At 38.2% G+C, this 14,992-nt stretch overlaps 1 protein-coding gene across 1 annotated transcript; it reads right to left on the bottom strand.

Moving 5' to 3' along the window:
• Window positions 1-447: 447 nt before the first annotated feature.
• On the bottom strand, window positions 448-14,992 carry IL22RA2 (interleukin 22 receptor subunit alpha 2). Its single transcript, XM_079147435.1, has 6 exons — window positions 14,827-14,992; window positions 14,140-14,234; window positions 12,524-12,659; window positions 10,059-10,237; window positions 3,426-3,595; window positions 448-2,527 (listed from the first exon to the last, which is right to left on the bottom strand). Exons 1-6 carry the CDS (start codon window positions 14,904-14,906, stop codon window positions 2,378-2,380), a joined length of 810 nt encoding a protein of 269 aa, XP_079003561.1. The 5' UTR covers window positions 14,907-14,992; the 3' UTR covers window positions 448-2,377.

The following is a 14,992-nucleotide window of genomic DNA, read 5'->3' as shown; positions in this document are numbered from 1 at the left end:
CTAGCCTACCCTGTTGAGACTAGACTGGAGTGAAGCAGGAAGAGCAGAGAGACCAGAGAGGTGGATGGAATTCCATCCAGATGGAAAATGGTGGTGGCCCTGGAATGAGGTGGTTGTGAAAAATGTCATATGTTAAGGTAGCTCCAGTAGAATGTATTTATGCTTTGAATAGAGGATGTCACAGAAAGGGAGGAGACAAAAATAGCTTCACAGCTTCTGGCCAGAGATGGTAGCGTGGAATTGACATATGACCCTCAGGCATGCTCAGAATGGCTGACATCCTGCTCAACACTGTGTGATCCTTCCTGGCTGGAACTTGGTGTAAGTGACTAAGTGGGATTTTAGCTGACAGACTTAAGCATTGTATTCTTCTCCTAAAAGCCCACATGACAAATATTTCAAAATGCAAGCAAAAAATTTTAAAAGATTTATTGGAATTATAGGACAATACATTCCTGACATGATAAAGAATGTGACAATTATTATTTTTCTGAGTATTTTATACTTGCCTAACCATGCTTAAGTGCTTAGGTATGAAAACAATAGCAAAACAAAGCAAAGCAATAAAAATTAAGACAAAACTTGATGCTACTTAGTAACTTTTGTGAAGCAACCATAATTGTTTTGTTTTAATTAAAAAAAATTTTTTTTTTGTTCCAAATTGTTATACAGGACAGTAGAATGCATTTACACATTTTGACAGCTCATACATAAATGGAGTATAATCTCTCATTTTTCTGATTGTACATATTGTAGGATCACATCAGTCAAGCAGTCATATATGTACATGAGGTAATAATGTCTGTTTCACTCTACTATCATAATTGTTTTTTGTCTAAAGTCAGCCTTCAGGACCACTGAATTTCATACACTTAAATGCTGTTGACCACAAACAATCCCTTTCCCCACCCACTCCATTGCTCTTATTTCTTCACATTCCCTCAAAATGATTAAAGGCAAAAATAAAGCCAAGAAATAAGCTAAAAATAAAAAATAAAATTCATAATTCAAAAACAGTGACAAAATTCATTTTTTTCCAGTCTCTAGGTCTATGCTCAAGTCAATATCTCCTGACCATATGGGAAAGCAATGAAATTGGTTCTCTAACTCTTGCTCTTCTATTCCACCCCATGCATTTCGGAATAATTTAAAATCCATTTATTATTTTGACTAGTTGTATACAACCAGAAGTACCAGTTACATATTTTTAAATCACATTTGACACAATTTTTATAAGGAATTATTCAAGTGTTCTCTGATTCACACCTCACAAGGTAGACAACCTTAAACACATTTAAGGACTTAGTCCAGAGTAAAGATGACTGTACTGAGCCTTAGTCCACTGGTCTTTAGAGGACAGTGTGGGGAGGTGTGGTTGGAGGACTCTGATTATCCTTATAATCTCCAAGAGTATCCCAAAGAAACCGCCCACCACCTGTGTGCTTTCAGATTCAAGCCAAGTTCTTTCTGTGGACCCCAGAGAGTCCCAGTCAAACTTTTGTTCATAAGATCCTCCACCAGAAAGGATGAAGAAGCCTTCAGCAAGGCACCCTTTGCCAGGACGATTGAGCTATTGTTGTGGCCCAAATGGTGAGTTAAGTATTTTTTTTTCTCTTTGTGGCTGAGAAATTGTCTACCTGATTTTGAGAATAAAGATATATTCTTTGATGACAAGGTTAAAACCAAAACAAAACAAAAAAGAAAATCTTTAATGTAACTATGTGTTAAATGGGGGAAATTATATCAAGTGAGATTCCCTTGATGTTTAGATGTTATTGTTGATAATCTAGATATTAATCCAGAAATCATATTTTTTTTTAAAAACTGTTCTTATTTACACAGAACAGGACTTAAAATTTTGGTCATTAAGTAGAAATATTTCAAAATGGAAAATAACTATAGGAAAAGTATGGTTTTATCAAATAGTAATGTATAGAGAAAATTCATATAAATGTGTTAAATTGGCATATCTGTCAAATGAACTGACTGAACAGAGTGAAAAATGCTTCTTCAGGACGGTCTCTCAGTCTGTATTTCTGTTTTAAAAAATTAATTCAACACTTTTATTAAATGACTATTATTCTTTGGTTCCTAGTTTTGCTGTTTTGGGATGTTTCGATCAAACCTAAGTTTCTGTATTTCATAGGGTCCTTTATTCTTTACCTTCTTTAAATTCTCATTTTTGAGGGGTGTTGGTCAAATTAAGTTCACAAGTGAAATATAAAGAAAGAAAGAATGGATAAACAAAATAAGTGCCTCAAATGTAACAGTGAACATTGCTTTAAGACATAAAAAAGGCTTTCAATAAGTTTCTTCAAACACGAGCCATCCCATCCTCAGAGCTTTGATTTCCATACTGCAGCGGCTCCATAACCAGTCATGGGGTTCCCACACACCTCTCTTCACTTCTCTGACTACTTCTGTCTAACAGGGGCAGATATATTTCAGCCACTACGCAGTAACCAGAGTGAGGTGTGAGAGCTTCAATTTCAGCAACCCCACGAGCCCCTTCATATACTTGTTGCTCCTAAATACAAGGGGAAGAAAAAAAATTAGATGATACATGATTTTCAGCGAGTCACAATTTGCTCTACCTGTATTAAATTCAGTAAGCTGTCATGGTCACCCTCGTAGATAGGTGGTAGGGTTCTTTCTTAGACACATCCTCTTTCCCCAGAGTCCTGGGCTACTGGTAAAGGGACTGGTCCAGTGGCCAAGCAGCTTCTACCTGAGACCTCCTTGAGGCCTGTTGATGGATTGCCCAACTGACAGAGTCTCTTTTTCAAGAATTTAAACTGTGAAGTGAGGAGAATGGTTTCCTGTTTCTGGCTGTCCATAAGATTGCTTGTTACCTCCTAATAAAACTCCCTGCTTTTGCATTTGAGTGAATTTGAACAGGATTCCTTTTCCTTACAACCAAAGTAATCCTGTCTTAAATGGACTCCCCAAAAGAAACATTCAGTTCACCACTAAATCCAAATAAAGGTACCAATGATGGATTTTCTAATAGCAAAATTGGTACAAATATATTGTGCTCTGATTGAAAAGCTACTCAAGTAAACAAAATACATAAAACCCATCAAAGGGAACATTTGTGGCATTCAAATGGAATTAAATATTGTCAATACTGATTTCTAGATTTTCAGGGAAGACCAAGTGGAGTCAAGTTGAGTGAAAGGGCATATAAGCACACACACACTCACACACACACACAACAGACATGTATACACATGCACACACACAATTTCAAATGGTGATCCAAGCACTGATTGCTTCTCAGTGAAGGTCAAAGTGAGAAAGAATTTTAAAAAATAAGGAAAAATAAGAGGTGTGAGTAGCAAGAGAGAGGAACATAATACGATCAATGTGTTAGTTATGTGAACAAAACTAAAAAGTATTAAACTTATCTGTTCATCTGACCTTACCTTTTTCAGTGAATTGTTAATCATAAAAACTCGGTATAGTAAGCCATAGTCATTTTCCTTTGATAGATTTTTTCCTTTTTCATCTTTATGTGGAAAATTTGGAGTGTGGAGTACCACCCACGAAGACCCATTTATTTGGGTTATATTTATGACTGGAGGATCTATTTTCACTGGAGAAAGAATAGAAATTTTGACAAACCACTCAAAAAATGAAATTTTACATGTGTACACATTATGCATCCTGACAGATCACTACTGCACTCAGAAACCTGGTGGAGGCAACACAACACAACTGGGTATGGTTTGATTTATGTGTATGGTGCAGTTCAGTGGAGTAACTTCGGTTCTTTTAGTAAGTGACATAGGATCAATTTTGGGGGAAATCTTATCTCTTTGTACAATTCATTTGCAAAATCAAGTCTGATTGGATTAAAGCAATAATTCTCTGCAACTACATCCTATAAGCCAAATTTGGCCTGTTTGTTTCTGTAAGTAAAGTTTCATTGGAACAGAGCCAAACCTGTTCATTCCCAAACTGTCTGTGGCTGCTTTTGCACCACAGTGAAAAGCTGAGTAATTGCAATACAGAGACATGTGGCTCCCAGAGCAGAAGGTATTTCTTGTTTGATCCTTTGCAGAAAATGTTTGCTGATATTTGCTAACATAGGAGAATATTTTTATACTTTTGGGGAAGGTGGGCTCTCAAAGTACTAACAATGAAGGAAATTACTGATGAATTATACTACACTAAGTTAGGAACTTCTGTGTATCCAAATATACTGTTAAAATGATAAAAAATATAAGCTACAGAGTGAATATTATAAATTCAAGCTACAGAATAAATATAATTAAATATATTATATATAAATTTATATGAATGTATATTCATATAAATATGAATACATTAAAATATGTATGTTATATTTGCTATGCTTCCTCCTGCCACAGGGTCTTTGTAAATACTGCTCCCTTTGCCTAGAAGGCTCTATCCAGCCGTCTATCTGATTAATCCCTATTTATCTTTAGATATGAGCTCAAGTGTCACTTCCCAGGATGCTTTTCCTGAGCTCCCTGACCAGGTCCCTCCTTGGCTAGACTTCCATGACACTGTACATCTTTCCCTTGTACCACCTGTCACAAGTATTGTTTTATGAATGTGTGATTATTTTATTAATATCTGTCTTCCCTATTAAACAGAAAGCTCTAGGAAGAAAGGGACTCCTCTATTTTGCTGTTACCATATTTCCTCTGGAACTTAGTAAAATGCCTTAGTAGAATACCTTGCAGTAATTTCAGAATGAACAAAGGGGTGAGGTGATTCTTTAATCTGATGGTAGTTTACCTCATTACAATATCAGGCCTATTCCAAAAGTCCATATGCATTTTTAATCGAATAAATTCTGGACACAGATAATATTGAATTGTACTGAGCATCAAATGCTATTTTTAACCTAAGGTTTTTAAAAATCTTGCTTTGTCTCCAGACAGACACCAGGAATCAGAACTTCAAATAATATCCTGCAACTCAGAAACAGGTCTCCAGTGAGCCAGTGCATACAGGTGGCTCGTTATTCTGTATCACAGGCTCTGCAAACATGTTGCCCTACCATCCTAGAAGCATGTTTCTCAAAAGAGGTTTTTCAGAAAGACTCAAGAGCTGTGGGAGGAGAGAGCCAAGTTGTAGGATGAGGAGAGCCGAGTGGGCAGGCTCCTCAAGATTACTTCCCAAGAAGGGCTCCAATTTTAACTTTTTTATAGACTGGATTTCTTATTCGTATTAGGCTGTGGCATGAAAAGGCTTTTAAAAGAACATTGTCCAAAACTTTTTTCTTTCCTTTTTTTCTTTCTTTCTTTTATTCTTTTTTTTTTGATGTGGTCATATAGAAAGAAACTAAACCCTTCTTACCTTCTTAACACCATCCAAATTTAAACAGAATTGTGCCAAAATCTCCCCTCATCTCAACCAATGTCTTTTGTTATTCTTACCTGAATAGCCTAATGGATCAGACTGGAGAAGGCATTGTTTGATGAATAATTTGATTTGAACCCGTTTCTAGGCTTGACTATAGTAATGAAACCACTCTGAAATTCCCCTCAACTGGTATACCCCAGCTTCCTCATGCAACCATCTTTTCCTCAGCCAGAGAATCACAGGTCAGTGCCTTGGACTTGAATTTCAAGTTATCCTAAGAAACAATGTACCAGAGATCATGGATTGGTTTGCTCAATTTCTGTTTCTCCCTTCTGCTAATTGGAGAGTTGGAAAACAAAAACAAAAACAAAAAATAAATAAATAAAATAAAACAACAAAACAAAGCAAAACACAGCAAGAGAAAGAGACATATTCTGAATTCTATTGCATCTAGCATTTTGGATATGACTCAATTAATTTGGGTCTCACTGGATCCCACCAGTTAGAAGAGGTATAAGGATAAACCCGAGTGCCGTTAGATCAGAACTCTTGCCACCAAGGGATCTCTGAAGTAAGAGCCTTTGTTGGGTCATTATAGATGCTACTCAAAAAAGTATCTGGGACAATCCTGCAATTACCAGTAGCAAAGTTAAGTAGCAGGTGGAAAATATCTGCCAAATCTAAAACTATGGGTATTTTTGTAAACTTTGGGGGAAGGAAAGTACTGTTTAAATTGAACCCACATTGGTTATAGATAATATATAGATATTTGAAGTGGTGATAGCTTTGGGACGGGAGGACAATCCACATGAGAAAGTAATTATTGCTTTTAGATTTATTGGTGTTAATAGTCCAGAAAGAGTACAGGTAAGTGGGACACAGTGGCCCAGGAGACCTGCTGGCCTTGATGGGATTGGTTTTAACCTACATTCAAGAATGTGATTTTGTTCTTTTCAGCCTATAGTCTGATATTGATTAACTTCTCCTTTTTTCTCCTTTATTCCATTCTCTGGACCTTTGTAACTAAAATTTAGGGCATCTCAGTAATTTTCTTAATTTATTAAGATCTAGAATGTGAATATTTTGGTGTCTATATGAAAGCAAAGCAAAAAGCATCTACTGAAAGGAAGTCTTAAGAAAGTCTACGTGACTATAGAATTGAAAGGGGCCCGTCATAACTAAAATAATCTTGGGGGTGGAGAACAAGGGAGGAAGGCTCACACATCCCAATTTCAAAACAAAATAAAAAGCAACAGTTACCAGGACAGCATGGTTCTGGCAAAATGATACATCTATAAACCAATGGAATAGATTACAGAGTCTGGAAATAAACACTTTTCAACAGATATTTCAACACAGGTGCTAATACCATTCGAGAGGGTACACTAGTTTTTTCAACAAATGATGCTGGAACAACAGAATAGCTGCATTAAAAAAATGACATTGAATTCCCCTTACCTCACATCATTTAAAAAAACTAACTCAAAATGAATCAAAAACTTGGATGTAAGAGCTGAAACTATAAAATGCTTAGAAGTAGATGTAGGGTAAACAGTAACTATCCTGGATTTGGCAAAGTATTCTTAGGTTTGGCACCAAAAGCATAAGCAATCAAGATAAGAATAGATAAAATGTATTTCATCAAAGTTAAAAACTTTTGTGCTTTAAATGACACCATTAGGAAATTGAAAAGAACCTACAGAATGAAAAAAAATATTTGAAAATTACATATCTGATAAAGAACTGATAACCAGAATATATAACAAACACTTATAGCACAAAAATAAAAAGACAAATAATCAAATTAAAAATTGGGTGAAGGATCTGAATGGACAACTCTGTGAGGGAGATATATAAATGGCCACTAGGCACATGAAAGATGCTCAGCATTTTTAATCATCAGGTTAAAACCACGAGATACTATTTCATACCCACTAGGATGACTAAAATCAAATGACATGTGATAAGTGTTGCTAAGGCCATGAAGGAGTTGGAAACTTCATACACTGCTGATGTGACATAAACTGGTACGGTCTTCCAGATCCTCACATGGTTAAATACTGCTATTACAAGATCCAGCAATTCCACTCCTTCATATATAAACAAGAGAAACAAAAATATATTTCCACATGAAAACTTGCATTCATGAATGTTTATAGCATAGGATTCATATAGCCAAAAGATAGAAACAACCCAATGTCCATCAAGTGAGGAAGGGATGCATAAGAAGTGGTACACACACATGAGAGAGTATCATCTGGCCAACGAGGGAATGAAGCATCGATGCATGCTGCAACACAAATAAACCTTGAAAGCTTTGTGCTGAGTGAAAGAAGCCAGTCACAGAAGATCACATACCATTCCACCTGGACAGGCAACTGTGTAGTGCTGGGATGTAGACCAGTTATTGCTTAGAGCTCAGGGGTTGGGGAGATAGAGAGGTGATAGCCAGAGGACATGGAGTTTCTTTTTGAGGTGACGCAAATGTTCCAAAATGTACTGTGGTTGATGTTTATACATATATGTGAATATATTAAAACCATTGAATTTTATGTGTTGTATGGGTAAATTATAAGGTATGTGAATGGATTTTATCTCAATAAGACTTTTTTTTTTTTAAACCTAGGAAGGCAGAGGGACAGCCTATTTCCCCCATGAACCATTATTACTACTCTATGGGTTCAAGAACAAATTGGTGTGTGAAAATGGAGGCTGTACAGAAGTCCTTGGTTTATAGTGGTTTGACTTATAATTTTTTGACTTTCCAGTGGCGTGAAAGTGATGCGAATTCAACAGAACTTGTACTCCAAATTTTGAAATTTGCTCTTTTTCCTTGATAGTGAAATGTTGAGCAGCCCAGGAGCTGTGCTTCCCTGTGGGCCCTGGGACCACGAAGGGAAACAAACCAGCACTCCAGGTGTGACGTATTGCCAAGCCATTGTTAGGTTAGGAGCAATAAATGCGGTTTTATGTTATTTTCAATTTACAAAGGGTTTATTAGGACACAGCCCCATCACCCAGGTGAGGAGCATCGGTATATAAACTCCACAAAATGAACTTCTTACAAAGGTTTTGCTGACCCTACAGCTTCCTCGTAAAGACCAGTGCGGAACAGAGACACACTCCAGTGGCTCTCATCTGCCACCTGGCTGCGGGTAGACCTTTATTTACTTGTTTATTTTGGTCTCTTCCAACCTGAACTGATTAAGAGATCATGATCACAGAATCATACTTTATAATCTAAGGTGAAAAATACAAAAGTACATTGGAACAGACACTTCTGGTTTATTGGTCTTTCTTTTGGTTTTTCTTTACTTCTTTAATGCTTTTTATCAACATATTCCTCCCTCCCACAACATGCCCATGGAAGTAGTGAGTGCCTTATTCACGATCATATACATTGCTTAACACAAAGAAATTGCTAACATGAAAGAAGTGAACCAAAGTCTCATATCCACAAGAATGTTTGGCCTTACTCTGTGTTCCATCACTTAGAAATCCCTGGCTTTACAGGAAGGTGAAAGAGACAACTGAAGACTCAGTTTGAGAGACATCTTGTATGGTGGTCTTGAATTGGTGTAAGCTCTAAGCCTGTGATCAATATATGGTGCTATTTCTTTCTGGTGTAGGATACCAAAGTGGAAGTGAGAGGGGCATACAGTGAACAAATCATGACCTTTTTTGTTTCCTGTAGGCTTGACCTTTAATTCTTGTGGTTTACAAGAAGGATAATTTCAAGATTTGGAAGCTGAAGCTGCCTCCTGACCATTTGAAGCTTCTGTGATACTCAGCCAAAGAAAGGAAAATGAGTTCCTTGTATTGTCTAGGGTGATTGATTCTGTTGATTAGGGGAAATAGAGTTGTTTTGAGCACAATGGGGTCAGGTGGGGATGCCTGGAGTGCCTCTTAGGACTTTAAGATTCAGGGATAAAACTAATGTAAGATTATGTCAGGCTAATACCAGAAAGACCGAAAGGACTCCTCATGGTGGAAAAGAAAGTGCACATTGAGTCAATAATGTGAAAAGAAATTATAAATATTAACTACAGTTTCATGAGTTTGCAACTATGAGAATTGTGCTAAATGCCTATATTTTCTTTCTTGTCTTGTTGTGTAGACAATATGTGTACATTAAGAGTTCTGGTTTTTCTCCCTCCCTTTCCTCCAATATTTCATATAAGGTCTGTTGGTAATGGCTACTTTTATATTTACATCTTAGATTATAATGTATTATTCTGTGATCATGATTAAACTAAAAGAGGAATAAACATCACCCAGAAATGGATTCCTAGAGAGCACTTTTGGTCTCTTCTTTTGGAGCAGTGTCGAAAAGTCTTAATTTCCTCAAAAGAAAATTCTTCTATTTTAGGCATTTTCAGGAACTTAACTCTCTTATTTAGGGAAGGCTGGACAATATGACTTCTTTTCTGCTCTCTAAAAACACTTTTTCAATAGAAGCATCAATTTGGCAACGTGTGAGAGCGAAGTCGCTGCAGTCAGAGGCAGCAGGGTCTGAATCCTGACTCCAGTAACCCACGCTGGGGAACTTGAGCAAGGACTGAGCCTGTCTGTCAGATGAGGGTAACAGAAGCTATCCCTTGGTTGTTCAGAGAACTCTATTAAGACCAGGGCTAGAACTCCACCTGGTAACTGGCCAAGCCCCTAAAGCTGTTCAGGGGCAGAAAGGGCAAAGGCAAAGAGAGTGCATGGGAAGAACTCACTTTCCCACCAGGGAATGAAGCGCCTCGTCACACTCCAGTCAGAGTAGCTCCCAGCAGAGGCCATCCTCACCCTCCCGTAGTAAGGCTCCTGCAGATCCGAGGTTTCATTGGTGAGGTCACAAAAGAGCTCTTGAATCCCCCAGCAATCCTCTTTATTTTGCCATTGTCTCTGGCCATACCTGGATAGAGAAAAAGACCAAGATCTGAGTTTCTTTTCCTATCAAAGGAATCTTCAGTTTTTGTTGTCAACGAATTAAGTTTTTAGACAGCTTGAAACCTGCCCTCTAATATCAGTACCACTGTGAAAACTTCCACCTATCTTTAAGAATGTTTTTAGAATTCTCTCTTGCTAACTAAAGTGCTAGCTTGGTGAAAGATGAATTCAACCTTGACAACTTTTATATCACTAAGATAAGTGTGAATGTGTGTATACACACACACACACACACACACACATTATATATTTTGAATACTGAATGGTATTTCTCATGATGTATGGATCAACTTCCATCTTTAAGTACTGACCTTCCACATCTGTAATGCTTCTGAGGTCTGAACTCTGGCTTTTCTTCCCCTTCTCATCAGCTTGCTATTGAGTAACACAGATGATTCTGAGAAGTTGTTGCACTCAGGTGATGCTTATGTCTTTATTGACAATTGAATGGAAATGATAATGCGGGCTCCATGCTGAGCCCTGTGAGTAGGTGTTGGAGAGAGAGACAGAGGCTCCTGTGCAAAAGGGTGGTAAGGCAAACAGGCAAATAGGTTGGCTCAGCCTGAGGTCAGGGGATGGGTAGGCTTTACATCCTTACCAGTCACAAATGTCAGAGCGAGAGGTGATGGTGGGGAACAGAGCAGGAAGTGAAGGCCAGGGAGAAATTCCCCAAAATATTTGTTGGAATCCTTAACTTTCCTTAATGAGGAATATTGCTAGTCTCTATCTCCTTAATCTATATAATAACTGCAGTCTCATTATACCAGGATTAAAACAGAACCAACAACATAAATGGAGCACAATTTGATGTTTTTAATTGTTGTTTATTGATGAGACATTGTCTTTGGTAGCTGAAGTTAGGTATGAGTCCTTACTGGCCTCTCTTTTAACAAGATACCTCATTTTTTGTCCCATCCAAAATGGCACAGATGTTAAAACTAGACCACATAAACTGGATGCAACCAAAGTGAAAGCTTTCCAAATTATAAATCCACATTGTACTGTTGAAAATAGCACAATTAATTAATGGAGATTAATTCTATTCAATAGCACAATTCCTATAGAGACAGGAAGGGATCCAGGTATTTTGGGTTCTGAAATTTATATGAGCTTGGGAGCCCTCTTAAAGAAAAAAGAGTTACAGACTTAAAATTCTTCCATGGGGACTTGAAATTTAATCTTCATTAGCTTCATGGTAAAAATAAATAAGTAAATAGAAAGTACCAATTTCTAGTTCCTGTAGGCTGGAAGCATCTCCAGCTGTGCACAGATGTATTTTTGTAGTGGAGAATCCTTTATTGTAATGATTTTTTACATCTTACAATTACTACACAAAATATTTGGGGAAAAGCAGAAGTAATTAAAGAACAAGAAACTTCTGGATATAGTCTCTCTGGAATTAATTAATAGGAAAATCTATACTAGGACCTATCCCATACTGGAAAATGCAGGTGCATTTATGGAATAAAAATTGCTATCTTGATTCATATCTACATCTGATTTTATGAATTTCTGATGAAAAACGCAAAAGCTAAATTGTAATGACCTTCTGTGTCATGCTCAGCTAACATCTCAAACTGTGTCAGGGGAGGAACAACCTCACAAAACCTCAGGGAACATAGGAATGGAAAAGCCTGCCATTTCCAAATCAGGATGGTCTGCTTCTAAATCTAGATCCAAGAAAGGAGTTTATTATCTCTGAATTTTGGCAAGGATCTTGTAAGATTACCCTGAAGATTACAGCAAGAGGAACGTGCAGCAGCCTGTCCCAGAATGTGTTCATGTGTACAGGAGTCATTAATGTTTGAAAAGAATTTTCTAAATAAATCTACTCTTAAAATTGATTTTTAGATTAAAAACATATTTTACATATTCATCTTAATGTTTATCACAAGATCATTTTGACTATCAGTGGTTTTCCTTACGTACTTGCTGTGTGTGCTAAACAAGTTGCTTTCAACATTCCTTTGACAAATATATATTGAGAGCCCACCCTGGGCCAAGCAGTGTTGTGGAGTCAAGGGTCTCTGTGCTGTTTGCTAGGCTGAAGCATCTGCCCTAAAAGTCACATGTCATCATGCATTTCAAGTTCCCAGACAGCCTCAGGGAAGACAAGTCACCCTACCTCTGCTTCTTCTTAATTCCCTAAAGCCCCTCAGTTGAAAACTCAGATTCTAACACCCTGTTGCATTCCAGAACATGCTGTCCCTGTGGACCTCTCTGCTAGCTGAAAGAAGCTTGATTTACTTACATTTTGTATTGCACAAAATATGTACTGCTGTTGCCAGTAAGTGTCCTCCCAGGCTGCCAGTGCAAAACGTTGTGAAAATTTCGGGACCGAAATTGTACCCTCTGAGGCTTCAGAGAATCAAGGGCTGGTGGAATTCCTAATATAAAAGAAGGAAAAACATTGAACATTACTGTGAACACTATTGTTTTAGCGTAGTTTTCACTATAATATCTGTGTCAGGGTTCCCTAGTCATGCTAAGTGTAAGTGGTCCAGAAATCAGCACTTTTGACTCTTTAATGTGATGATTTGATCCATGGTATAGTTTCTTTTCTTTTATTTTCAGTTCTGGGGATGGAACTCAGGGCCTCATGCATACTTTGGCAAGTGCTGTACTCCCTAGCCCAAGGTGAAGTTTCAGAATGATGTGCTCCAGACTATTAAAAATGTATGAGATATCCTTCACCCCACTTCCCAAGGAAATAAATCTCATTGAAATAATATGACCCTTAGTTCTTTCCAGATAGAGATGGGATACATTGGCTGGGATGAATGCTCCACACAAGGCCACCTGTCCACTTTGATAAGGAGCCTCTTTCTTCCTCCTCCCACCCCCTCCTTCTGACTGGCATTCATTGCACGTTGGATAGCTATGAACCATCAATTAAAATCAGGCCCGTGCTCAAAACTTGTTAACTTATTTAATTCCCACAGCCACCAAATGAGATAAATTTTTTATTACTACATTTTCAGATGGGGAAACTGAGGCTTAAAGAAGTTATATCTCTAGTCCAAGCTTACAAGCCCAGTAAGATGCAAAGCCAGGGTCATTTTTGTAGCACTTGAATTCCTGGAAAATGAGTTCATGATACCAAGGACCAGAAAAATAGTCTACACTAATTCATAGAGTTTTGGAAGAGGGAGGTTTGAATGACTTTTGTGTATCAGCACTGAACAACTGTACAGTCATAGGAATTTTCTTAATCCCTTACATTGAGAGGTACCCATGTGTTGACCTGGGATTCCAACAGCCTTGCTCTGAGGCATGTTGGGGTGATAACCCTTGGAAGAGTTCTCTGTGAACATCAGTAGTGAATTCTCCTAAGTTGCCTATGGTCCCTATTCTGTACCAGGCACTGCTATATGGAAACTGGCACATACATTAACTCATTGATCTTCACAATGATCTTCAATCCTCATTCTACAAATGGGGAAATTGAGGCACAGGGTGTTAAGTAAATTGCCTAAGTTTTCCTAGGTGGTAAAGGGCAGAATTGAAATTCAGACTCTGACATCCTGACTAAGGAGGCCTGGTCTCATAATCACTAAGCAACAGTGTCCCTTCAAGGTAAAAGAAATTCTAAAGACAGAGATATATAGAGAGATGCCGGTACATTTGTTCCATATGAAGTTCCTGTGCCCACAAGTGTCTCCTCTTAGTAGGCACTCATTAGGTACCTATGGAGTTATTCATTCCACATATAGAAGATCACCCCGTGTCTGCTCTGACCATTTAGTGGCTTAAGAAAGCCAAAATCTTTACAGAGCTCAGAAAAACATCAGTGCCATCTCTAATAGTCCTTTGACCAGACTTAGATGACAGAGAGTTTGGGCAATGAAGAAGAATTGAAGCACTTACCTTCTCCACCAGTGAGGAGGAAACTGACCAGGAACCCTAGAAAGCAATGTTTTGGCATCGTGGTTGAAGTGCGACTGGTCTGGCAACAGTGTTCCCTTCAATGAGAAGACAACTCAAAACAAAAAAGGAAGCATAAGCTTAACCAATCAGGATGAAGCAATTTTATTTCCTTACATTGCATTTGTGTACCAATTAAATCAAATAAAAGCATCAGAATCACTTTAGGCTGGTTCAGTGTTGTACCCCTGTAATCCCAGCAACCTGAGAGTCTGAGGCAGGAGGATGACAAGTTCAAGGCCAGCCTGGGCAATTTAGTGAGACCCTGTGTAAACGAACAAACAACAACAACAACCACAAAAACCCACCGTACACAAGGCATTGGGTTTGATCCCCAGCATTGAAAAAAAAAATTACTAACAAAAAGACATTTGCCGTAAGTCACATTTGGTAGAAGCTTCTTTTTGTTGGCGTTTTGCTAGCCGATCCTGAGAGCAGGGGCAGGGACCATGCAGGTTACAAGGAAGGGAGACTGACCGGGACCAGGATGAGGCAGACAGACTGATTTTGAATAATGTGCTTGGCAGTTACAGCTCTCAGGGCCCCAGGCAGTTGTTCTGGAAGGTGGAGTCTCTTAGTAATTCTTTCTGTCTTTTCCTCCCTTTATGGGCAGCACCCCTATCAACGTACCTCCATGCCTCAGGCCTTCCTGCACCCTCTGGTTTTCTGGAGGGCTTCCTGCTGTACTCTATGATTGGTCCCTTCTCCATGATGGCCTTGGATCCCACTAAACTAACGCCCTTCCTTTTCCTTGCATACCCTCTGGGTTCCAGCAACCTGGATAAAACCTGTCAAA

This window comes from Sciurus vulgaris (assembly GCF_902686455.1).
Source record: "Sciurus vulgaris genome assembly, chromosome: 7".
Lineage (NCBI taxonomy): Eukaryota > Metazoa > Chordata > Mammalia > Rodentia > Sciuridae > Sciurus > Sciurus vulgaris.
Note: the sequence above shows the minus strand (reverse complement) of the source record. Positions and strands in the feature narration are given on the sequence as shown.